General features: G+C 37.0%; 2 protein-coding genes and 1 long non-coding RNA gene across 9 annotated transcripts in view; 2 read left to right on the forward strand and 1 right to left on the reverse strand.

Annotated features, from left to right (window-relative positions):
* The window catches only part of MED13 (mediator complex subunit 13), a 96915-nt gene extending 89384 nt beyond the window's left edge, over window positions 1-7531 (forward strand). The window contains exons 28-30 of one of the 2 annotated variants that reach the window (XR_014821283.1): window positions 694-2436; window positions 3761-3861; window positions 4208-4927. Coding sequence is in view for 1 of the 2 variants with exons in the window: in XM_021067300.2 (XP_020922959.1) it covers window positions 694-867; window positions 3761-3861; window positions 4208-4340 (408 nt within the window). In the remaining variant the exon portion in view is untranslated. Of the gene's footprint in view, window positions 1-693; window positions 2437-3760; window positions 3862-4207 lie in introns of both variants that reach the window. The other variant, XM_021067300.2, reaches the window with a different exon arrangement.
* LOC146398212 (uncharacterized) lies at window positions 2337-11906 on the reverse strand. The gene is made up of 2 exons (XR_014821296.1): window positions 11801-11906; window positions 2337-2538 (listed from the first exon to the last, which is right to left on the reverse strand). It is a non-coding gene; the product is annotated as an uncharacterized LOC146398212 (long non-coding RNA).
* Window positions 11907-11985: 79 nt separating this feature from the next.
* Window positions 11986-25660, forward strand: part of INTS2 (integrator complex subunit 2) — a 62083-nt gene continuing 48408 nt past the window's right edge. Inside the window, exons 1-7 of one of the 6 annotated variants that reach the window (XM_084985028.1) lie at window positions 11986-12739; window positions 13346-13652; window positions 14448-14586; window positions 17847-17949; window positions 19308-19421; window positions 22717-22847; window positions 23307-23480. In XM_084985028.1, coding sequence (XP_084841154.1) covers window positions 13360-13652; window positions 14448-14586; window positions 17847-17949; window positions 19308-19421; window positions 22717-22847; window positions 23307-23480 — 954 coding nt within the window. In that variant the 5' untranslated portion in view covers window positions 11986-12739; window positions 13346-13359. The remainder of the gene's footprint in view (window positions 12740-13345; window positions 13653-14447; window positions 14587-17846; window positions 17950-19307; window positions 19422-22716; window positions 22848-23306; window positions 23481-25660) is intronic. The other 5 variants (XM_084985027.1, XM_084985023.1, XM_084985026.1 and 2 more) reach the window with 5 other exon arrangements.

Below are 25660 nucleotides of genomic sequence, written 5' to 3' on the forward strand. Positions count from 1 at the left end.
AACCAAAAAAACTATAAGCAGGTTTTTAATGTTGCATTGTTGTTCTACCGTAATTTGTTGTATTACTCCCAAAGTGTTGAACATTTAAATATTTTGGGGTTTTTTTAGTTGTAGGTAACAGTGAACATTTCCTTGTATTTCATTTTTATTCTTTTTAATGTATTTCTTAAATGCTAAGGAATGCATTGACTAATTTAAAGAATATGAGCATCATTTAATAGTTGTGTCTTCATGTTGCTATATTGCTTTCCAGAACTCTGTTATCTCCATTTTATAGACAGCGCTAGATGAACAAAGTTAAATATAAGCCACTTTTTGGATTGGAGTGTGATGGTCAGGAGTTAGTTGAGAAGGGAGTATTAGGAAATAAGTTAGAAGTTGTATTAAACATTCTGTATTTTTTAGTCATCTACAAAGGTTTGTACACACACACAGAGAACAAGGGCTTGACATAATAACATACTTGTTAAATAGTTTGTACAATTCATTTCCTCTTGCACCTCTTAAAACTGATTATTGAATGCTATTACTAATTTTGATACATAGCAACAGATTTTTTTCAGTATCCTTCAGTATTTTCTAAAATTGAAGACAAAAGATAAGGAGACTGACTGCCATAAACCATTCTGTATTTATAGCTAGTGCCTCAGTATATCACATGAACTCACATACTTTTAATTTTGTCTTTTTCAGGGTCAGGGTACTGATCGGCTACTTTCAACAGAATCTCATGATGAAGTAACTAATATTCTTCAGCAACCATTGGCCCTTGGTTACTTTGTATCAACTGCCAAAGCGGGTCCGTTACCTGACTGGTTCTGGTCAGCATGTCCTCAAGCACAATATCAGTGTCCCCTTTTTCTTAAGGTATTGCCTTTTTTTGGGGGGGGGGGAGTTCCTAAGTAATGCTAATTTTAAGGCCTAAGAAATATAGAAGTAGCTTTTTGAAGTCTTGTAGCTTTTGTCTCAGGTCTTAAATGCATTGCCACATACAGCTAGACAAAATCACAAAGAGAATGATCTACATAAGAAACAACTCTATAATTTTTAAATTCATAGGAAGTTTAAACTTTAAGTCAAATTTCTGGGACCTTACTCTTAATTATTTTCAGCTGCACGTGTAGAAAGACATTTAGACCTGGGAGAAACCTTATATTACCTTTTATCTAACCTTTTCATTTTCTTGGTGAGCGTATAAAGTTTGGAAAAACTCACTTGTCCAAAGTCATAAATTGGTAGTAGACTCAAGATAAAAACCTAGATCTTTTAGTGATTATATAATGTTATTCTTTGAATTATATCATACCTCACTCCCCATTATTTTGAGAATTAAAGGTTTCATAATTATTGTAAGAATATTTGATATTTAGATCTGTTTACTACCTCCTTAAAAAAGCTTTCTACCTTTGTGTAAATTGCCTTGCTAAAACTATTGAATGGTTTTCAAGTATAGAAATACTTAGACTCATAGTGATTTATTTTATCAAAATAAATTCATTAGCAGTGATGTAACAAGGTTGAGACAAATCATAAATGGTAAAATGAGATGTGAAAACTCTTACCTAGAGTTTGTTACTGCTGCTGCTACTATTCCAAAATAACAAATTCAGATCTGATTTCACTTATATAAATCCACCAGAAGTTGACTGATTTATTCCATAAATCATGTTAAGTACTTGCCTCCTGATTTTTCTTTGTAGGGTAAAAGTCAGATAGTATCCTTTAGTTTTTTAGGGTTATATTTTAATGGGTACTTGAACCAATAAGCTTGTTACTATCTTTTAAGACTGTTGCTGTGAAATCTTGATACCCTTGGCTCACATACCATTGAGTCAGTGACATTTGAGATTAAGCCATGAACTTCTGTAGCACATTCATGAAGATTACAACAACTATTGATCTGAATTGAGTATTAATGAGATAATAAATATATTTAGAGAGTGTCAGCCAAGGTAGTAGTTTTAGCATATGACTTTTGTTCCCCTTCTAAAATATGTACAATGATCTGTACAAAGCTTATTATAAGAACATATTCCCCAAAGGGTTTCTGCATAATAGTCCTTGGAGTTTCTACAAAACAAAGGGTTCCTTGGTCCTTTGGGAAGTCCTGGACGTGCTTTCTGTACCCTTTTTGTTGTTACAATACATGCATGCACATTAAAAGCTCTGAAAACAGCAGCGAATAACATTGTTTACCTACCATTTCCCAGACTTACTTTAATACACAGGAAGACAATTGTGTAACACCTATTAATAGTTCATGACCTTAGTGTTTCACAGAACAAAATTTTTAAGAAACACCACTTTACAAAAAGTCCAAGGGACTATCCAGATTCTTTTCTACTCAATATTTATTTGCAGAGAGGATAGTGTAAAGTGGGCATTCACCCTCAGATACAGTGTAACAAGATTAGGACTTCTGGTCTGAATTACCAGGTAAGGCATAACTTACCATAATTTTGTTCACCTTTTGTTTTCATGCATCCCATTTTATTTCTGTACCATAGGCAGTAAAACCATCTGGTATGTTTCTCTTCACTTGGAAAAAAAAAAAAAGAGGTTACCTAGAAGACTGAAAAATCTTTTCATCATTGTAATTAGAGCACTAGTACTAATTACATTAATTTGTAGTGATGTGCCACATGTGACTTTTGCTTATAAATCAAGAGTTTATGGGTAGGTAGTTGAAACATATACATTTTTGGTTTTATTTCTGAGTACATAACACAAGATTTTATTCATATATGACAGTTGTAGAGCACCTAAATATGAAATAGTATCTTTTACAGTATACAGAATGAGACCTTCCAAGAGTTTCTGAAGTGAATATCATCTTGTCATAGCATTTTTAACAGTATTATATGTATATATTGACTTGGACACAAAATGATTCACTTTCTTTAATTGAAATGTGAAGAAGAGTACCACATTCCTTTCTTTCACTGTTTATTGCCATGTCTAAAAGGCTGTACCAGTTGTCACTAAGCCTCTATTGTGAAATTGAGTGGGCAAAAGAATGCACCTATGCCGTACGTTAGAGCTCTCACAATGCCACCAGAGGTAGCTTTGCTTAAAATTTATAGCTTTATAAGTAAAATATTTTCATATGATCACCCCTATTACTTTCTTCAGTCCTAGACCTATGTAAATTTGCATAGTCTAAGTTTTATGTAACCTGGAGATTTACTCATATTTATCAGTTTAGTGCTTGCTTATTTATTTATTTATGTCTTTTGGGGGCTGCACCTGCATATGGAGATTCCCAGACTAGGGGTCGAATCAGAGCTGTAGCTTCTGGTCTACGCCACAGCAACACCAGATGCAAGCCACATCTTCACAGCTTATGGCAAAGCCGGATCCTTAACCCACTGAGTGAGACCAGGGATCGAACCCGTGTCCTCATGGATACAAGTCAGATTCGTTTCCACTGAGCCACAACAGGAACTCCCAATTTAGTGCTTTTTTAAAATATTTACTTTATATATCTAGGCAGATTACACTTAGAGAATAACTAGAAATCCTTTTTCAGGGTTATTATGTGGTCTCAAAAACTATAAAGCTGAAAAAAGGGAGTAAGAGTCATAAGTTAAACAAGTAAAATTTTCTTATGTAATGAATTAAAGAAGAACAAACATGTTTATAGTGGCAAACATGTTTACATAGGTCTAAATGTATTTCATCAAGTAAGAGACCTTGGGAGAATAATGTAAATCCAACAGATTTTTTTCTGTTAGCTGACTGATTCCCTGTTTTTTTTTAGGCCTCTTTGCACCTCCACGTGCCTTCAGTGCAATCTGACGAGCTGCTTCACAGTAAACACTCCCACCCACTTGACTCAAATCAGACTTCAGATGTTCTCAGGTACAGATCTTTTGACCACGTAGGGTTCTCCATTGCAAATTTGAAAGAATATAATGTTGATGCTTGTATGTTTTCTCACTTTTGGCAGTAGTTTACAGTTGTGTACCCTTGGATCTCTGCATGAATTACATATCATTCAGAAAGAGTATTTTTCTAACATTTGTGCTCTACTTTTGAGAACAATGCTTATGAAAATTAGTTTTTCTTTACTCTCCCAAAGATTCTCTATTTCATAGCTGCAATTTTTTTTAAATGACTTTTAATCTTAGGTGCCATCATTGGAAATTGCTTCCCAAATCTATAATGTAAGTACATACATGACTTACAGAGTTTACTTGCTTTTCAGGTTTGTTTTGGAACAGTACAATGCACTCTCCTGGCTAACCTGTGACCCTGCAATCCAGGACAGACGCTCATGTCTCCCAATTCATTTTGTGGTGCTGAATCAGTTATATAACTTTATCATGAATATGCTGTGATCTTCATTTGATGGAACTGTGCAAGAAAAGAGCAAGGAAAAAAGATACTTCGCTGCAAGATTAAGTTACAATTATCTTCTCAGTGAAAGTCATTTGTGATGCGGTCTAATTCTTATTACTTCAACAAATATTGTTTTGACTTGGGGGGAGGGGCTATAACCCTGTTATTTTTCATTGACTATACTGAACTCTTTAGGATGATGACTGATCATACAAAACGTATTATAACATTTTCGTAGCAAAATTAACCTTTTTTTTCCAGTCACAGTATTTGTGAAAAGTAATGAGCCATAGTACCCAGTCATGTTAAATGAATATTAAAAGCATGGAGAAGGAAACATGAGGAGCAATGAATTTCAACATATGGCTTCAGAACATCAAGATGTTCTTGTATTGGATTATAGTATCTAGTATTCAAAAATGCCTGCATCTCTTATTTATTGTAAGTTTTTAAATGTATAAATTGTCTTATATTTCTTAACCTCTTTTATAAAAATTTTCCTAGAAGGTTTATACTGCCTTCTTGCTTTAAAGCAATTGGTCTAAAATATATGTAATCGTCTTAATTAAAAAGTTACAGTAGGGTTGCTTTTAGAGTATTATTTTTTTGTAAGGGGTGGGTGGGACAGTAAATTTGTATTGTCTTGATGTACAGTTTAATGGGGATAGAGGGGGAATAATGTCCATACCATTGTGTGTGGAGGATTTACAGCTAAGCTGTAGTTGCAGAGTACATGTACAGTAATGAAGTTCACTGTGTTTATAAATTGAAAAGGTACCGGGTCTTAACAACATTTTATATATCAATCACACCTTTACAGAATAACATGATGGCAATATACAAGTGATATTGTTAGGTGGTTTAACTTAGAATAAAATGAGAATTCTTCAGTTATATTTTGTACTATGGTTTAGGGCTATGACTAATATTTCAGGCCATTTCCAGTGAAAGAAACTTAGTTTTACAAGAAAAACATTTGCTACTGAATGCTTAAACTAATTTTGGTGTTTAATGTTACATGCTTAAATTTTTTTTTGTTTGTTTTAACAGTGGCACATCTAGGCATGGGAATATTATTAATTATGAAAATTATCTTCAGGATCTGCTATAAGGTTGAAATTTAGCCCAGCTCTAGGCATTTTACAAATTATTTTAAGAGCAGAAACTCTTGATTGTTTGACTTTTTTTTTTTTTTTTTAAATTAAAGATTGGGAATGTGTGTGAGAGTATGCATATGTATGGGTGTGTGTGTGCAATCAAACTGTGGTGTAAATAGATTCTCAGTGAATTCTGGTATTCAGACTATTCCACTAGTTAAAGAACCATTTTCTAAACATAACCTGTTTCCTTTTGCCTTTTTTATTTATTTAATTTTCTTGGTTTGGAGATGGCAGTCCCAAACACCAGAGTCTGTACTTTTCTATAACACAGCTCAGATTAAGGCAGGGCATATGCCAAGGAGGTTCTCACCTCCCTAAAGAAGGGACTTGAATTTTAGGGACTTTAATTCACCCCTTCCTTCAGTACAGCTTTCTCTCTTCTTGTTTGCACATGCCAAGATAACTGCTTTTATGCAGGCTTTACCCCCTTAAAAAATCCTTTCTACAGTGCTGCTCACAAGAGAGTCCAAGTTAGCCTCCTACCTGTGTTGTTGACTTGAATTCACAGTCACCAAGTCTACCTATCTTTCTTGGAAGCAGTCTAGCTAAATTCCAAATTTGTATGTTCACTAATTCTCTACAAAGACAAAATGGATTGTATTTACAAAACTGTAATTCGGTATGATTTTTTTTTTTAAATTGAAACTTGTTTTGTAAATATTATATGCTTATTAGCTTAAATATCATTTTATTATGAATAATATAACTTCTTCAAAATGTGTATATTAAAACATTAGCCAGTCTTGTTTTTCCTATAAAGAGAACACAATTGGTGATAAAAGGTTTTCAATCATTTCTTCAAAATTATAATTCAATCCCAATGGTCAGCATATTTTGAAGTTAAAATTTAAAGATCATATTCTGCATTTGTTTTTAAATTATGCTAACACATACAGATTATGTTGGCATGTTTTGTTCTGGACCTAAAAAAAAACTTGTCTGAGATTTGAGGGGAAAGATGCTTATTTAGAATTGCTATAAAAACAGTATCCTTGTTTATATATTTTAGCTCATTAGTGACTTTTAAAAATAAAAGCTATGTTCTCAGTTGTTGAAAAATCACTAGCCTATAGTAACCACACCTCTGTTTGAAAACCAGTTTTTAAAGTATTCCCTGACAGTTTCTTTGATATGGAGCCATAAGGAAGGAACCCATTATATAATTCCTTTTTATCTGGGAATCAGGGAATAGTCCTCAAATATATAGGATTTACTGATAAGATTTTTTTTTTCCTTCCTTTCACATATAAATTCACAGTCAAACAAAATTATTAAGTAGCCATTAGAAAAGGTCAGGAGACTTATTTCAGAAAAAAAAAATTAAGTCTTTCATGCAGGATAATGGATCTGACTAATGTATTGTCACAGACAAGTATGAGTAGTTTTTTTTTTGTTTGTTTGTTTAAATAGGTAAGCAAAATAGTATATACTTTATTACCAGTTGATCACCAGTACCTTGACTTCTTTGTTACAGTGCTAATGTCTGTTTTTGTGCAGTTATCCATTACAAAGCAGGGTGGAAGTTCAGTATTTTGGCATTTTAAAAAAGATTAGTTATATAATGTCTGCTTCCAGCCAGTGAGAAACATCTAGCCATACCTTTCTTATGCAAGCCATTCAGTTATCAGGACTGTGAATTAACACTGTATGAATAAATTTCTGTACACCTTATTGTTTGGCCAGAAGGCCACCAAGTGTACTTATATGTAATCCTTAAATTTTAAAGTAGCTGTAATTTTTAAATCTTTCTAACTTTTCTTAAACCACTAAAATTAAGCTCTTAACTATTTAGTCAACTATCCTCAGCTGTATTCGTACTCAATTGTCAGTATGGCACAGATTACTGTATTAAAATATTCTCCTTTCGTCTTCATTCATATTTACCTTCTGAGGTAATTTTTTAACTTAATGTGTTACTACAAAGATTTGCAGATCTTTAATCAAGCACTATGTTAATACTGTAATATCAAAATACTATGTTGCATTATTTAAAATGTTCAAATTGAATACATTAAAAGGAAGTTTTTAAATGCTGTTGCATCATATAATTTGCTACTCATTCACTATGGCATCGCATATCAGTCTATTAATACATTTAATGTTGCATGAGTGATGTTTTGGTCTGGGTTTCCTCTTAAGATTTTAGTTTGTCTAAATTAAGGAAAAATGTTTTTGACATATATATATATATATATATATATATATATATATATATTTTTTTTTTTTTTTTGGTCTCTCTCCACCCCTCAAAAAATCAGCTAGAAATCTTAACCTTTCGGTTTTTCTTGGTGTTTTAATGGGCCCAGAACTGTTGGTTTAAATTTTTATATATGTTTTCTTATTTGTGGAGTATTAATTTAAAAACTGGATTTGGGACCTAAAATACTCCTCAGGTTGATGTATTCATGAAGTTTTAAAGTAGCTTTAGTTTTCAAAGTAAACTGGATCTGTGGACCTTAAAGTTACTGAGTTTAAACTACAAATTGTAATGTCATTACTGGACATGTCAGCATCAACTCTCTCAGAATAGCTTGGTCACTTTATGAAGGGGCGTTTTAAAGTTGTTGTTTAGCAGTGACATTTAATATGGTCCAATTGCTTTTTTTTTTTTAAGTGACAAAAAAAGAATAAGGAACAAACACTATTGCTGCCGAATGCCATAACACTGAGTTGTACAAATTGTGATTGAGGAAATGAAAAGGTTTATACTTTTTAAAAAAAACAAAAACAAAAAAAACTTCAAATGGAATAAATTATTCATGAAGCCTTCATTGTGGTGTCTCATTCTGTTGAAATATTTCCATCTTAAATTTGTGTAAAAAGTAGTAGTAGTATTTTTGTGTCATTTATAAATGAAAAGGGGCAATCTAAAAACTGGTTGATGGACTTTTAACTTCTTTGAAGTACTTTATTTTTTAAAAAGATTTTAATCATATTGGTGTTTAATATGACAGGAAAATTGTGTATATACATAAATACTAATTCCCTTTAGGCTGATCAGTTTGATATGAGTTTTCTAGTCCAAACAAGCTACTTTCAAATATTCAAAGCTTAGTTCTAATTTTTTTTAATCACAAATGTTTTTGAAACATAAGTGTTGTTCATATATGAAGAATCCATTGAAAATAACTCTGCCCATTTTGTATAAGCAGCCATTTAAACTATTTCTTGTCCCTAAGTTCCTGCTGGGGTACAATGGGATTGGCAGTGTCTTAAGGAGCAATGGGATGCAGGTTTGATCCCTGACTCCACACAGTGGGTTAAGGATCCGGCATTGCTACAGCTGCGCTTTAGGTCGAGACTTCAGCTTGGATCTGATCCCTGGCCTGGGGACTCCACATGCCACGGGGCGACCACAGTATTTTTGTCCATGCTTAAGCTGAGTAGGGACAAAGCACCAAAATTGTTCTGGCTCAGATTTGTCCCTGGCCTGGGAACTTACACATGCTGTGCCAGCAGCCAAAGCAAACAAACAAAAATTGTTGGTCTTCTGTATTTACTATCATGTATGTCCTGATATTAAACTGACCTGACCTTAGTCTAAATTAGCACTATGCAGTGCCATGTAAGGTATTAGATAAGAGAACCTTATCTGGGTGGACCACTGAAACATCCTTCTAAATGGTCTACTTTCAGTACGTTCTTTACTTGGTAACTGAAAACCCTTTATAGTTGCTTCTTGCTCTAAAGATAGATATTAAAAGACTTAGATGATCTGTCCTCTGCCTATTTCTTCACAAGCCTCAAAATGGCCTGTGAAGCCATTGTTCTTCTAGGCATTTGAGTTCTTTGAAAGCTCCTTGGTTATTCTTTTTTTTTTTTTTTTTTTTTGTCTTTTTTTGCTATTTCTTGGGCCACTCCCGTGGCATATGGAATATTCAAGAATTTAGCTTTAGTGTGAGTTTTGCAAATAATTAAAATGAAGTTACAAAATTTTAATTACATGGAATTCTTATTTTCACAGTAGTGGAAATAGTTTAGGATCATATAAACATAACTAGTTTGATAAGCCCTCTAAAGTGATGTGAATGGCAATGTAGTGCATACACAAGAGGGAATAGCTGAAATCAAGCTCATATTACTTCACACTGATAAACCGTACATTCAGCAGGTTATTAGTAAGGTTTCATAACTCATACTTGAATTATTAAAAACACCAATATTAAGTACCATACTGTGTGCCATAAACACAGTTCTTGCCCACAAGGTACTTACTTTCTGGTGAGAGGGACAGACGAGTTCTAACAACTATGGTGTAATATGTGAAATGCTATGATGAAAGAAGCAAAGAGTGCCTTGGGAGCATTGAAGAAGGGTACTTTAATGAAGAGACAGGTGATTTGTCAGGGAAGGATTTCGAAGCAAGGGAACACTAGAGGTAAGAAAGGATACTTGGGAGTTACTACATAAAGAGAAAAGGTATTCCAGGTAGAAGGAATAGTAAGAAGGCTCTTGAATAACATGAAGGATTTGGGAAATAAGCTGTTCAGACTAGAATGGAGGCACCATGGTAAGATATGACAGGAGTCCAAGCTAAGAGAGGTCAGACCACAAAAAACATTGTCTTTTGAATGCCACCTTAAAGAAAGTGAACTTTATCCCCAAGCAGGAAAGGGTTTTAGGAGCTGGGATGATTCAGAGTTGGTTGAACAATCATATCTCAAAAGGCTTAACTGGTGGAGCTAGGTCAACTAGAGAGATGTCTCAATGTTAACCTATGGAACCTTGCCTGGACCTAAGTCTACTCAACATGTTATCCATAAAATTAACATAGATATGATAGGTTTAGCCAAAGTAGACAGCCAGTATAAAAGAAGAATAAAAAAGACTTTGACCGGAGTTCCCGTCGTAGTTCAGTGGTTAACAAATCCGACTAGGAACCATGAGGTTGCAGGTTCCATCCCTGGCCTTGTTCGGTGTGTTAAGGATCTGGCGTTGTCGTGAGCTGTGGTGTGGGTGGCAGACGAGGCTTGGATCTGGCATTGCTGTGGCTCTGGTGTAGGCTGGCGGCTACAGCTCTGATTAGACCCCTAGCCTGGGAACCTCCACATGCCTAGGGTGAGGCCCTAAAAAGACAAAAAGACAAGTAAAAAAGATCTTGACAGGCAGAAACAATTGAAGAAATCTTACAAAACAGGGTAACTATAAAAAGAGTTCCACGTTGAGAAAACTGGAGCTAGATCACTGCTGAGATCTTTTTACTTTTGAAATTCTATTTCCAAGGAACATGGGTGCTCCTTTAAATCCCTAAGTCTTCTAATTTCTAGAAAGTCATTTACTGGGCAATAACTTATGTAAAAGCACCTATGATGCCTGAGACTGGTTTTTTTTTGTTTGTTTGTTTCTTTCTTTCTTTCTCTCTCTTTTTTTTTTTTTTGATTCCTGGCTAAGTCTGCAGCATGTGATGGTTAGGGATGGAACCTGAGACACAGCAGCCACCCAAGCCGCTGCAGTGACAACGCCAAATCCTTAACTTTGCTGCACAAGAGAACTTCTCCTTTTCTTTTTAAATTTTTAAAATTTATTATTTTATTAAAGTATAGTTGATTTACTGTGTTGTGCCAGTCTCCTTTTCTTTCTTTCCCAACCTGATTGAAAATTAAGGTAGAAAAGAATAAATCAAAGCCATTCAGGGGTGAGAATGTTCACTTCATCCAGGACTTAGAGTATAGGAACTATATAACACATTTCATCAAACAAATATAAGACACCAGTAATTGTAAAACATTATTTCATGTACCACTAAGGAAAAAAATGCTGTACATACATATATACATACATGTATACATACATATATACATATATTCTTTTTTGGTGTGTGTGTGTGTGTTTCAGGGCTGCACCCATGGCACATGGAGGTTCCCAGGTTGGGGTCGAATTGAAGCTGTAGCCACCGGCCTACGCCAGAGCCACAGCAACGCGGGATCTGAGCCGCGTCTGCGACCTACACTACAGCTCACGGAAACGCCGGATCCTTAAGACCCACTAAGCGAGGCCAGGGATCGAACCCACGTCTTCATGGTTCCTAGTCGGATTCGTTAACCACTGAGCCAAAACGAGAATTCCTTGATGACTTTTTAAATTCTTCTACAAACCCAGGATTCCAGAACTTTGGTGCTGGAAGGGCACAGGCAGAGATGGAAAAGAAATGTATGCAGTCTGATTTCTTTCGTGTTCTGATCAATGAACAGTGGGGACAACTTTAACATTCCGTTTCCATACTAATGTACGTATTCATTTGAACGCCACGGTAGTCCTGTGACGATGAAACTGCACCTCGTAAGGACTTAATGATTTACCTTAAAAAGAGTCAGCTGGTAGGGTCTGGAAAGGAGACTGAAGACAGCTAGCAACCTGCTAAATCTTCTCGAGTGAACTTGGCAGAGCAAACCAAGGGGGAGGAAGGGGTGGGGCCGCGCACGCGCGCCGTTGCCTCTGAGCGACGTCTGCGGGTTTCCTTTCACAGCCAGCCACTCTTCCTCTCAGTCCAGTACGGTGGCCGACCGGAGCCAGACGCTGGGGATGAATGAAGGTGCTGTGTGCAGGTTGAAACGGTCTGCTCTGCGTTCCTCTCCCTTCAGTCCGGGCTCTGCCTTTGTGCAGGGTCCGCATCCAGCCCCTATCGCACCGCCGGACCGATGGGTTCTGGCGTCTGGGTTTTTGGTGTCCAGGTCGACTCAGGGCACAGCTAGGGTTGGGGAATCCGGATTATCGCCTAGGCCCAACTTCGGACCGCGCTCTCGATTTCTACCGCGTCCCGCCTCTAGAGCGTGGAATCCGGGTGGGGTCCCGGGAGGTTGGAGGGTAGATCTTAAGGTATGAAGCTTCCGCTTCTCAGGCTCTTAGAGCGTTCCGAGGTCCGTGTCCGCCACCGGCCCGACTTTTCTCAGCCAGAGGAACTGGTTGGTTCTCTTTACGCCCAGGGCGAGACCTATGAGCACACAGGTCTTGACGCCTCTGCTCTATCAGCCCGCCCCTCTGTTAAAAGGCCAGCTCCTCTTGCTAAAATTAAAAGCAAAACAGCATTTCTGCCCACGACTCTTTGTTATTTACGATTCTGCAGTTTTGTGGGTCTCAGAGGGGATGGCTTTGGCTACCTGCTACTTGCTGTTTTGTTTCTGATTACTCTTGAAGACAGAAAAGTGCCCAAGTGGGACTCAGCTTTCTCCCACAGCTAATTGCACCTCCACAGCTGTTTTGTTTTTGTTTTTGTTTTTTTAAACTTAGGAACACAGGAGGTATGGCATACTGTTTTTGTCTCCAGAGCGTTGAATCTGGCATTGCTTCTGGCTAGTGAGGCTATTTAATAGTGGTTCCACCGACTCGTGGAGGGTGGGAAAGAGAAGTCTAACAGTGCTTTACGGATGTTGGGTAGGCATGTGAAACGAAAGAGGAGCGTTCTTTACTATGCTGATCTTTTACTCTACGTTGTGGCACTCATGACTGGTATAGTGGAGAAAATATTGGACTGGGTTTTAGTAGATGAGAGTTCAGCGTTAGATTTTGCCACTGACTAGTAATACTACTCAGAGCCAGTTACTTAGTCCCTCGGGGTTTCATATTCCTTCTTTGCAAAATGGGAGTATTACAACAGAAGATCCCCAAGGCTGGAAGAGACGTTAATATACTCTGTTTTCTTTCTCATTTTCCAGATGGCAATAGAAACATAGGGAGCCTTTAATTGTGCCAGGAATATTGCCAGCGACTAGTCCTATTAACAAGAGACCACATTTTTCAGAGTTGTTAAAAAGAGAGGCATTCATGCATGTGGAGTTATACCCCTACTTTCTCTTTCTTTTCTTTTTCTTCATCTTCTTCTTCTTTTTTTTTTTTTTAACCACTAGGATCAACTGTGATAATGACCGAGTGTACAAGCCTTCAGTTTGTCAGTCCTTTTGCTTTCGAAGCAATGCAGAAGGTGGATGTTGTTCGTTTGGCATCTTTAAGCGATCCAGAATTAAGACTTCTCCTGCCCTGCTTGGTGCGGATGGCACTTTGTGCTCCTGCTGACCAGAGCCAAAGCTGGGCTCAGGATAAAAAACTCATCCTTCGTCTTCTTTCTGGAGTAGAAGCTGTCAATTCCATTGTTGCATTGTTGTCTGTGGACTTTCATGCTTTAGAACAGGACGCCAGCAAAGAACAGCAGCTTAGGTAATGTAATATCTAATCTGTGGCTTGGTATTTACTTGGATTTGCTAAAACAGAAAGAATCCAGTATTTTTATTTGTAATTAAAATTCTATGATCTTTTGAATTCCATCTTATAAAATGTTGTGCTGAGAACTTTGTGTGCACTTTGTATTCAGGGTAAGTCCTTAGGCCAGTTACTTTCAGTGGGAAAAGGGTGGGATAAGTTCCTCTGGAGTAGAACGATTTCCTGAAATCTCTTGGGAGGCTTTTTTAAGCTTACATTGATTCCCCCAAATTCTGGGCATATATTTTGTCCTTCTTTGCCTGTTGTGAAGCCAGTAGTGAGCCACTGTAGTTAATGAAAGTGGATATTAACTGTCAGTTGTGATGGAGTCTTTACATAGGTTGTAAATTCCTGAAATAGATGAACAACCTGAATAGGATTTTAGAAGTAATCCATTTATGAAGTATATGAAAAGAATTCATGCATTATTTTGTAGATGATGGTGATTATTTTTTATGGCCATACTCGAGGAATATAGAAGTTCCTGGGCCAGGGATTGATACCAAGCTGCAGCTGCTTGAAACCAAGCTGCAACTTCAGCCTTCTCCATGGCTGCAGCAGTGCCAGATCTTGTAACCCACTGCACTGGGCCAAAGATCAAACCCATGCTCGGTGACCTGAGCTGCTGCAGTCAGATTCTTAACCCATTGTGCCACAGCGGGAACTCCTAGATTATTTTTATGAGGTAATTTTCACCCTGTCATTTCTGTGCCAGTGTTTTTATAAATGTTGTGCATGTTTGTACTTTATCAGGCATAAACTTGGAGGAGGCAGTGGAGAGAGCATCCTGGTATCACAGCTTCAGCATGGACTGACTTTAGAGTTTGAACACAGTGATTCGCCTCGTCGCTTGCGTCTTGTGCTTAGTGAATTGTTGGCAATTATGAACAAGGTACATTTATTTTAACCACAGCTCAAAATATACATGATTTGATCTCTACACTTAGAAGGTAGAAGAAACAGGCCAGAAGGCAGCCAGGTTGCATCCTCTTGTACAAATATTTCTGTTTTTTATGTAAGTGTTATCCTTTCAGAGGCTCAAAAAGGTATTAAATGCCTGACTTTAAAGCCTGTGAGAAAGAAGGTGTACATGTATGTGTAACTGGGTCACCATGTTGTACAGTAGAAAATTGACAGAACACTGTAAACCAGCTATAATGGAAAAAAAAATCATTATATATAAAAAATAAAAATAAAAAAATAAAGAAAGCCTGTCAGTTTCTAATTAGTATTTCCTCTCATAATGTGCCTGTTCTGCATACTTTTATCATGAGGATATTTTTCGGTATGGAGTCCATACAATGGCTTCTGGATAATTAGGAAAATATAGACTTCAAGACTTATATAAATAACCAAATTTGATAATATCTCTATAGGATATAATTTCACCCCTAAAAAAGTGAAGTATGTGTGTGATTTCTGAAAAATGTGTGATTCCTTTGGACAGTGAATGAATTACATACCTCATACATAATAGTGAGTGGGGAATATCAAAGCTGAATTGGATGTAAAATATTTGGTTAGCCTCTCACTAGACGGCTGAATCATATACACTATGCCAGTTCTACTAATGAAGACTCTTCAACTTCTCATCTTAGCACAATGATAGCTATTTATTAATTGATGTAGAATTGATTTATGGTGTTATATTAGTTTCAGGTTACATAGATTACTTTGGATGATGATAGTTAATTGAAACTCTGAATTTTAAGTTTGTTACCATACAAAGAACTAACCTGGATCTTCATATTAAGATATGTAAGACTGGGCCTAGACTTTGGAAAGCAAATGCTTTTTAATTTGAGAATTTCAAGGTCAGTTAATTTATAAAAAAGTTAGTTTAATAAATTTTGGACCAAAAAAAAAAAAAACACCCTGATTCTCTTTCCAAAGAAAATGCTGGTAAGGGGGAGATTTAGTTAGTTTTAGCTAGTTTTTAAGATATGTTACAAATCTTAAAATTTTTTCTATTACAGGCAGTTATACACTTTTACTCTTTTCTACTGTACTAGGTCTTTAAATTTAACTAATATTTTCCAATATCTTTTTCTTAATACATTACTTAATGGCTGTGGTAAAATAAGTGATCTTCTTTTGGGAGTTTTCCATTTGTTAGTTCAGCACCCTTCAGCATATGGGAAATGTAGTGATGAAACGTCTGTAGGAAATTTTCAGAAAAGTTAGTATTTTTTTTTTTGTAATTGAATGTTTATTTTTTAATAGTGATTTTTATTTTTTCCATTATAGCTGATTTACAGTGTTCTGTCGATTTTCTACTGTACAGCAAGGTGACCCAGTCACACATACATGTATACATTCTTTTTTCTCACATTATCATGCTCCATCACAAGTGACTAGACATAGTTCCCAGTGCTATACAGCAGGATCCCATTGCTTATTCATTCCAAAGGCAATGATCTGCATCTATTAACCCCAAATTCCCAGTCCTTACTCCCTCCTTGGCAATCACAAGTCTATTCTCCATGTCCATGATTTTCTTTTCTGTGAAAATGTTCATTTGTGCCTTGTATTAGATTCCAGGTATGTGATATCACATGGTATTTGTCTTTCTCTTTCTGACTGACTTCACTTAGTATGAGGGTCTCTAGTTCTGTCCATGTTGCTGCAAATGGCATTATTTTGTTCTTTTTTATGGCTGAGTAGTATTCCATTGTGCATCCTCCTAATCCAACCATTTGTTGATGGACATTTACGTTGTTTCCATGTCTTGTCTTTGTGAATAGTGCTGCAGTGAACATGCGGGTGCTTGTGTCTTTTTCAAGGAAAGTTTTGTCTGGATAGATGCCCAAGAGTGGGATTGCTGAGTCATATGGTAGTTCTATGTGTAGTTTTCTAAGGTACCTCCATACTGTTCTCCATAGTGTTTGTACCAATTTACATTCCCACCAACAGTGCAGGAGGGTTCCCTTTTCTCCACACCCTCTCCAGCCTTTGTTGTTTGTGGACTTATTAATGATGGCTGTTCTGACTGGTGTGAGGTAGTACCTCATAGTAATTTTGATTTGCATTTCTCTGATAATCAGTGATGTTGAGCGATTTTCCATGTGCTTGTTGGCCATCTGTCTATCTTCTTTGGAGAAATGTCTATTCAGGTCTTTTGCCTGTTTTTCAATTGGGTTGTTGGCTTTTTTGCTGTTGAGTTGTATAAGCTATTTGTATATCTTAGAGATTAAGCCCTTTTCAGTTGCATCATGTAACACTATTTTCTCCCATTCTGTAAAATGTCTTTTTTTTTTTTTTTTTAATGGTTTCCTTTGCTGTGAAAAAGTTTGTCAGTTTGATTAGGTCTTATTGGTTTATTTTTGCTTTTATTTCTGTTGATTTGGGAAAGTGACCTGAGAAAACATTTTTAAGGTTGATGTCACAGAATGTTTTGCCTATGTTCTCTTCTAGGAGTTTGATGGTGTCTTGTCTTACATTTAAGTCTTTAAGCCATTTTGAGGTTATTTTGGTGCGTGGTGTGAGGGTGTGTTCTAGTTTCATTGATTTACATGCGGCTGTCCAATTTTCCCAGCACCACTTGCTGAAAAGACTGTCTTTTTCTCATTTTATTTTCTTGCCTCCTTTGTTGAAGATTAATTGACTGTAGGTGTCTGGATAGAAAAGTTAGTGCTTTTGTTGACCTAAATTTTTATCCTTTGTTTTTCCCACAGTTCATTTAGAACATGAATTTATAGTTGTTATACTGCTTTCAGTTTATAGTTTTTTACTTTTTTTTGAACTACAGCTTATGTAGGTAGCATTCCTAATTCATTTCTTTGGCTTGGCTTGTCTTTAATTTCAGATTCCCCAAATATTCATATAGAAATAAATAATCAAGAGCCATGCTGCGTGTGTGTAATAGTAATTAATGGAACTGACTAATTGTAGTTAAATTAATAATCAATCCCATACTGCATATTCTGTTACAGTATATTAATGATATATTAAGAGATGTGATCTATAAACTCAGCAAATAATTACAAAAATAGTAAGGGTTCTGATTCATCACTTGAACTTAATAGAGTTCATCATGTCTTTTTTTTTTCCTTTTTTTGGGCTGTGCCTGCGGCATGCGCAAGTTCCTGGGCCAGGGGTTGAACCTGTGTCACAGTAGTGACCTGTTTGGTTTTCTTTTTTTTTTTAAATAAGGTATCTGAATCCAGTGGTGAATTTTTTTTCAAGTCATCTGAACTATTTGAGAGTCCAGTCTATTTGGAGGAAGCTGCGGATGTACTTTGTATTTTACAAGCAGGTACTGTCATTACTGCTAAGATACATTTCAGATACAGTTCTTGTTAAATGATCCCACGTAACTTCTTAACCTGGAATGTTGTGTTATTTTAAAGATCCTCTAATTAAGAATGTACCTTAAAAATTTAGGGCAAAAATGACTAATAGTAGGACAATAAGTAAATTCTATTATTTCCATGATACTATGCAGCCATTAAAATAGTGTGTTTGAAGAAATTTAATCATTTTGGAAAATGTTTACAGTAAGTTAAATGAGAAAAGCAAGGGGCGAAATAGTAACTAGAATATAAGCCTAGTTTTGTTTAAATTAATACCCATGGGGGATTAAAATGGAACAGTTGAAATCATTAACTTTGAGTGATGAGATTAGAGTTGGTTTCATTTTCATTCTTCATACTTTCTGTATTTTCCAGACTTTTTTTATAGTAGGTGTGCATGATCAGAATTAGAAGATAGAGGACATAAAAATGCAGAGAAAATTTTCATCAAAGTAACTCTTTTGACCAACACTGTCAACCACAGCAATGACTGTTGTGTGGTCCAGTACAGTGCCACTAGCCACAGGTGGTTATGGATGACTTGAAACGTGGCTGGTGTGATTGGGGAATTGAGCTGTTTTTATTTTATTTATTATTTATTTTTATTTTTTGCTTTTCAGGGCCACACCTTTGGCATAAGGAAGTTCGCAGGCTAAGGGTCAAATCATAGCTGTAGCTGCCAGCCTACACTACAGCCATAGCAACGCCAGACCTGAGCTGCTTCTGCAACCTACACCACAGCTCATGGCAACACCAGATCCTTAACCCACTGAGTGAGGCCAGGGATCCGAACATGAGTGCCCATGGATACTACTTGGTTTGTTACTGCTGAGCCAGGATGGGAACTCCTGAATTGTTTTTAATTGAATTTTTTTTTTTTTTTTTGTCTTTCATAGGGCCGCACCTGCAGCATATGGAGGTTCCCAGGCCAGGGGTCCAATCGGAGCTGTAGTCACCAGCCCATGCCAGAACCATAGCAACTCAGGATCTGAGCCATTTCTGTGACCCACACCACAGCTCACGGCAATGCCTGATCCTCAACCCACTGAGCGAGGGCAGGGATCAAACCCACAACTTCATGGTTCCTAGTTGAATTCGTTAACCACTGAGCCAGGACGGGAACTCCTAATTTAATTTAATTTTAATAGTCACATGTGGCTGGTGGCTGTCCTGTTGGACAGTTCAGCTCTACACTATGAAAAGAAAGTACCTTAATTTAACTGCTTTTAAATGACATTGGTGAAATGTCAGAAGATGTTTAATGTATAATACAGTGAAATAGCACTCTTTAGTAGTAACACTGATTTTTGTTTTCTTACAGAACTCCCTTCCCTGCTTCCTATAGTTGATGTAGCTGAAGCCTTGCTACATGTTAGAAATGGTGCCTGGTTCTTGTGTCTATTGGTGGCCAATGTTCCTGATAGTTTTAATGAAGGTAAATGTCATTTAATTTAATTTAATTTATTTATATATTTTGCCTTTTTTTTTTTTATGGCTGCACCTGTGGCATATGGAGGTTCCCAGGCTAGGCGTTGAATCGGAGCTATAACTCCTGGTCTACACCACACCACAACAGTGTGGGATCTGAGCCGCGTCTGCAGCCTACACCAGAGCTCACGGCAATGCTGGATCCTTAATCCACTGAGTGAGGCCAGGGATCGAACCTGCGTCCTCATGGATGCTAGTCAGGTTCATTTCCGATGAGCCATGACAGAAACTCTGGAAAATGTCATTTGAAAATGAGATATTGAAGAGATTTGCTTGGGCATGAGCAGGACCTGTGTTTTGAGCTGAGAAGAAACATTTATAGGATTTGAATTGAGATTTTATTTTTTGAAAATTTATTAGCACGGATTCACTGTAGAAATACTGAGTTTAGAGAAGTCAAAATTATTTCACAGTTACGGTTTTGAGTATGTGGAGTATGCAGTGTTTTTTTTTCTTTCTTCCTTTTTTTTGCTGTTGGTCACCAGTGTATAACAGGGAATTTAAAAAAATGCTGAAGAAATAGAAGATGCAATCCCTATGCTTAGTGAACGAACAGATGACAGATATCTGTGAAACAGCCAGAGCCATAGGAAAAGATGTAATCAAAAATACCAGCAATCAGACCTTTATTTTTCAGTCTTTTTTTTTTTTTTTTAAGGGCCGTACCCACGGCATATGGAGGTTTCCAGGCTAGGATTTGAATCGGAGCTGTAGCTGCCAGCCTAGGCCACAGCAACACCAGATCTGAGCTGCGTCTGCAACCTACACCACAGCTCAGGGCAATGCCAGATCCTTAAACCATTGAGCGAGGCCAGGGATCGAATCTGTAACCTCATGGTTCCTAGGTGGATTCGTTTCCGCCGTATCTTGACGGGAACTCCTATTTTTTAGTCTTATTGCTGCCATTTTGCAGGACAGTATATGGTAGAAATGAAATCAACTGAAATTTTCACCTCTCTTTTCTTTTCTTTTCTTTCTTTCTTTTTTCTTTTTAGGGCCACACCTGTGGCATATGGAAATTCCCAGGCTAGGGGTCTAATTGGAGTTTCAGCTGCCAGCCTGCACCACAGCCATAAGCACAGCTATGTGGCATCTGATCCATGTCTATGACCTACATCACAGCTCAAGGCAATGCCAGATTCTTAATCCATTAGGCCAGGGATTGAACCTGCATCCTCATGGATACTAGGCAGGTTCATAACCCGCTGAGCCACAGCCAGAACTCTTTCACCTCTATTTCAAACTGCTGATGACTGAAGATTGTTGTTTGGTTCTGAGTGATATAAATTACATTTTTTTAAGAAAGGTAATTTGGAAAGTCAGAGCTGAGGAAAAAAAAAAGTGCTGGGTCTGGGCGGGGGGTCATAATTTCTGGCTTTGTCATTGTTTGTTCTCTATCAATATGGTGGCACTAGGAATCCTTCCGGGGTAACAGAAATGTTCTAATGTCTTATGGAGATGGTTGCACAATTCTCTACATTTACTAGAAAACATTAAATTGTACACTTAGAAACAAGTGAGTTTATGATATGTAATTACACCTCAATAAAAGCTGTTAAAAAAATGCTTTTTTTTGCATCTGTAAAATGAAAGTATTGATAATATTTTCCTTTTTTTCTGGGAGACTTACTGAACATGATGATATATAAAGGTGCTTTATGTACTGTATCCTTGCTGATTTTCTGTCTAGTTACTGAGAGAGGCATGTCAGTGTCTCCAAACCCAATTGTGGAGTTGTCTCTTTCTCTTTCAGGCTGTCAGTTTTTTCGTCATTCATTTTGAATTTTTTTTTAAGTTAAAATATAGTTGACTTACAATGTTGTGCCAATTTCTGCTATACATCTTTGTGTATTTTGAAGCTCTTACTGAGTCCATGTACATTTAAGATTGTTATATCTTTTTGATAAATTGAGCCTTTTTCATCATGAAATATCCTTTATTCGTGGTAATATTCCTCCTTTTGAAGTCTGCTTTACTGATATTAGTACAGCCATATCAGCTTTCTTACAGTTAGTGTTTGCATGGTATGTATGCATTTTGGAATTTAAAAATTTTTCATGTTTTTATATTTAAGGTGGATATCTTGTGGACAAATACAGTTGAGCCTTTTTTCTTTTTTTTAAATTTAGTGGCAGTCTCTCTTTTTAATTCCTCAATGAATTTTATCACATTTATAGTTGTACAGCAGTCATCACAACCAAATTTTATAGCATTTCCATCCCGAACCCTCAGTGCATCCCCCAACTTGACTCATTTGGAAACCATAAGTTTTTCAAAGTCTGTGAGTCAGTATCTGTTCTGCAAAGAAGTTCATTGTGTCCTGTTTTTAGATTCCACATGTGAAGTGATAGCGTTTGATATTGATGACTCATTGTCTGACTGACTTCACTTAGCAGGATTATTTCTAGGTCCATCCATGGTATTGCACATGTCATTATTTCTTTCATTCTGTTTCTCTTTCTGAGACTCTGATTACAAGTATGTTTGACTATTTGATGTTCCACAGGTCATACTGTTCATTTTTTCTTGACCATTTGTAAGTATTTTAATCTAAGAAAAACCTATTTAGTTTCAAATTTATCTGATTCATCTCCAGCACTATCTAGTCCTTGATATTTTTTCCCTTTTTTTATAGCATTTTTTAATTACTCAGTTACACTTATAGTTGCACATTGATCATCACAACCAAATTTTACAGCATTTCCATCCCAAACCCCCCAGCGCCTCCTCCCACCCTGCACTGTTCATGTTTTGAGTCTTTCCACTCTTTGCTTTATTTTGTATTTTTTTGTGTTTTCGTGCTTTGCTTCACTTTGACCAGTTTCTATTGTCATGCTTTCAATTTTCCTGATCTGTTTCTCTCTCTTTTTTTTTTTTTTTTTAATATATCATCTTTTTAGGGCTGTACCCGCAGTACATGGAGGTTCCCAGGCCAGGGGTCACTTTGGAGCTGTTGCCTCTGGCCTGCGCCACAGCCACAGCAATGCCAGACCTGAGCTGTGTCTGAGACCCTCACCACAGCTCACAGCAATGGCGGATCCTTGACCCACTGAGCGAGGCCAGGGATTGAACCTGTGTCCTTGGATACTAGTCAGATTCGTTTCTGCTGAGTCATGATGAGACTTCCCTGATTCTTTTCTTCTGTAGTTTCTAATATGTGTAAATGATGGTTCTCAAGGCTGAAAAAATTATTTCTTGACATCTTACAAAGCTTAAAGTAATAGAGGCTCTTAAATGTTTAGTTTGTAGGGGCCTGATCAAAAATGGAGAACGACAAGACGAAGAAAGTCTTGGAGGAAGGCGAAGGACTGATGCCTTACGCTTCTTATGTAAAATGAATCCTTCTCAGGCCCTCAAGGTCCGAGGCATGGTGGTAAGAGATCTTATTATTTTTTTGAGGCAAAAGTCTTTATATTGGGACCAGGAACTTTTCTTGAGATGGTTTTAAAATTTTGTAGACATTTGGAATTGTAGTTATATTACTGAATATATTACCTTCCTTTCTGGGTTTTTCTGTTTTGTGAAAATGTCTTCCCCTAAGCTCTTTTTTTGGCTGCACCTGCTGCATGAAGAAGTCCCTGGACCAGGGATCCTGTCCACGCTCCAGCTGCAACCCATGCCACAGCTGTGGCAAGACTGGATCCTTAACCCACTGCCGCTGGTCCAGGGATTGAACCTGTGCCATTGCAGAGGCAATGCCAGATCCCCAACTTGCTGTTCCACAGCAGGAACTCCCAGTCTTCCCCTAAACTTTAGATGCTTTAGATTCTAAAGCATCCTGGCCCTTTTTCATACGATACTGAATTCAGTTTTTTTTCCTTTGCTGTGTTAGGTGGAAGAATGTCACTTACCAGGTCTTGGAGTAGCTTTGACATTGGATCATACTAAAAATGAAGCTAGTGAAGATGGAGTGAGTGACTTGGTTTGTTTTGTTAGTGGTTTGCTTCTTGGAACAAATGCGAAAGTCCGGACTTGGTTTGGAACTTTTATCCGAAATGGACAGCAGGTAAGGGAGAAATATTTGTATAGGCCAAGGATCAGCATATGTTGGTAGTTGTTAAAAGAAGAAACACTTCTAGAATGATGTCATTAGGCTCATGGTTCTCAAACTTCTTGGTCTCAAGACCTCCTACCATTAAAAAAAAAAAATCATCGACACCAAAGAGCTTTTGTTTGTAGCCTTTTATCTGTTGATATTACCATATTAGAAATGAAAACTGAAATGTTTGAAATATTTAATTCATTTAATAATAGTCATATTAAATGTGACTATAATGTTTTTTGATGAAAAATAACCATATTTTCCAAAACAAAAACAATTTACTGAGAAGAGTAGTATCATTGTCCATTTTTGCAAATCTCTTTAATGTCTGGCTTGATAGAAGCCTTTGGAAAAACTACACTCTACTAGTGAGAAAATGAGTTAAAAAGGTCTCTAATGTCTTAGTATAATTAAGGAAATATTTTTGACCTTCTGGACCCCCTGAAAGAGTATTGATAATCTCCAAGTTTCTGGGTCAGACTCGCTTGAGAACTGCTACACTAGGTTGTCAATGTAAGTTGTTATAGTTGTCTATAATTAAATATGTATTTGTATATATATATTATTGTGGTAAAATATACATAACATAAAATTTACCATTTGAAGCATTTGAAGTATACAGTTCAGTGGCATTAAGTACATTTATAGTGTTGTGCAGCCATCACTACTATGCACTTTCAGAGCTTTGTCATCATCCCAGACAGAAACTCTGTACCCATTAAACAATTATTTCCCATTCCTCCTTCTTCCCAGCTCCTGGTAATCTCTCTTCTATTTCCTCTATCTATGAATTTGCCCATTCTAGGTTTCTCATATGGGTGGAATCATGCGATATTTTTCTTTTGGAGTTTGGTTTATTTTACTTAGCACAATGTTTTCAAGGGCCATGCCTGTGTGGCACATATCAAAGTTCCCTTCCTTTCTAAGGCTGATATTTTATTGTATCTACTACATTTATCCATTCCTCTCTTGGTGGGTATATATTACATTTTGCAACAGTTTTCGACTTGCAAAATATTATACTTTTTCAAAATACATCTCATCGTAATTCTGTGAATGGAGTCTTGTCCCTACAAAGGAACTAATGCACAATGGTTTGAACTTGTTGAGGTCAGTGTACTGCTTAGATCCTTCTTCAGTCTATTTTTTTTATGCCACTAATTCACCCTACTTTGCTATATCCAAATTCTGCTTTACTTCTAGCCCGTATAAAAAGTAATTGCAAACTTTGAAAAGGAAGTTACCATTTGTTGTATACTTTCTATATGTCAGCCACTGTGCTCAGCATTTGACATGTTCTTTTGTTTATAATTGTCCTTTGTGTGCAATAAACTTTTCTTATTTGAATCTAATGTCATTATTGAAATGGCTTATCATAGTTTACTTTGAAACACTAAAAATAATAACTAACATTTGTCTAGTCCTTTACAGTATAGAACTACTTTCCTTTTTTTTTCCCTTTTTTTTTAGGGCTGCACCCATGGCATGTGGAAGTTCCCAGGCTAGGGGTCGAATCGGAGCTACAGCTGCCGGCCTGTGCCGCAGCCACAGGAATGCGGGCTCCGAGCTGTGTCTGCTCATGGCAATGCTGCATCCTTAACCCACTGAGCGAGGCAAGGGATCAAACCTGCAACCTTATGGTTACTAGTTAGATTTGTTTCTGCTGTGCCTAGAACTGTTTTCTTATTTATTATCTTTGTTTGTTCAATTCAACTATTTTTTTTTTGTTGTTGTTGTTGTTATTGTTGTTGTTGTTGCTATTTCTTGGGCCGCTCCCGTGGCATATGGAGGTTCCCAGGCTAGGGGTCGAATCGGAGCTGTAGCCACCGGCCTACGCCAGAGCCACAGCAACGCAGGATCCGAGCCGCGTCTGCAACCTACACCACAGCTCACGGCAACGCCGGATCGTTAACCCACTGAGCAAGGGCAGGGACCGAACCCGCAACCTCATGGTTCCTAGTTGGATTCGTTAACCACTGCGCCACGACGGGAACTCCCAATTCAACTATTTTTATTGAGTGCTTGCTATATGTCAGGCACAGTACGTCAGACCTTGCTGAGTAATAGATGACTGGATGTTATCCCTGTCTGAAGAGCTGTGGAGGTGATAGACTTGTAAACTCCTAAGTGCAGCAGTCCTGGGA

This window comes from Sus scrofa, chromosome 12 (genome assembly GCF_054392235.1).
Source record: "Sus scrofa isolate SSC_HxYL_T2T_F1_AM1 chromosome 12, Sscrofa_HxYL_maternal_Yorkshire_Landrace_v2.0, whole genome shotgun sequence".
In the NCBI taxonomy this organism is placed as follows: domain Eukaryota; kingdom Metazoa; phylum Chordata; class Mammalia; order Artiodactyla; family Suidae; genus Sus; species Sus scrofa.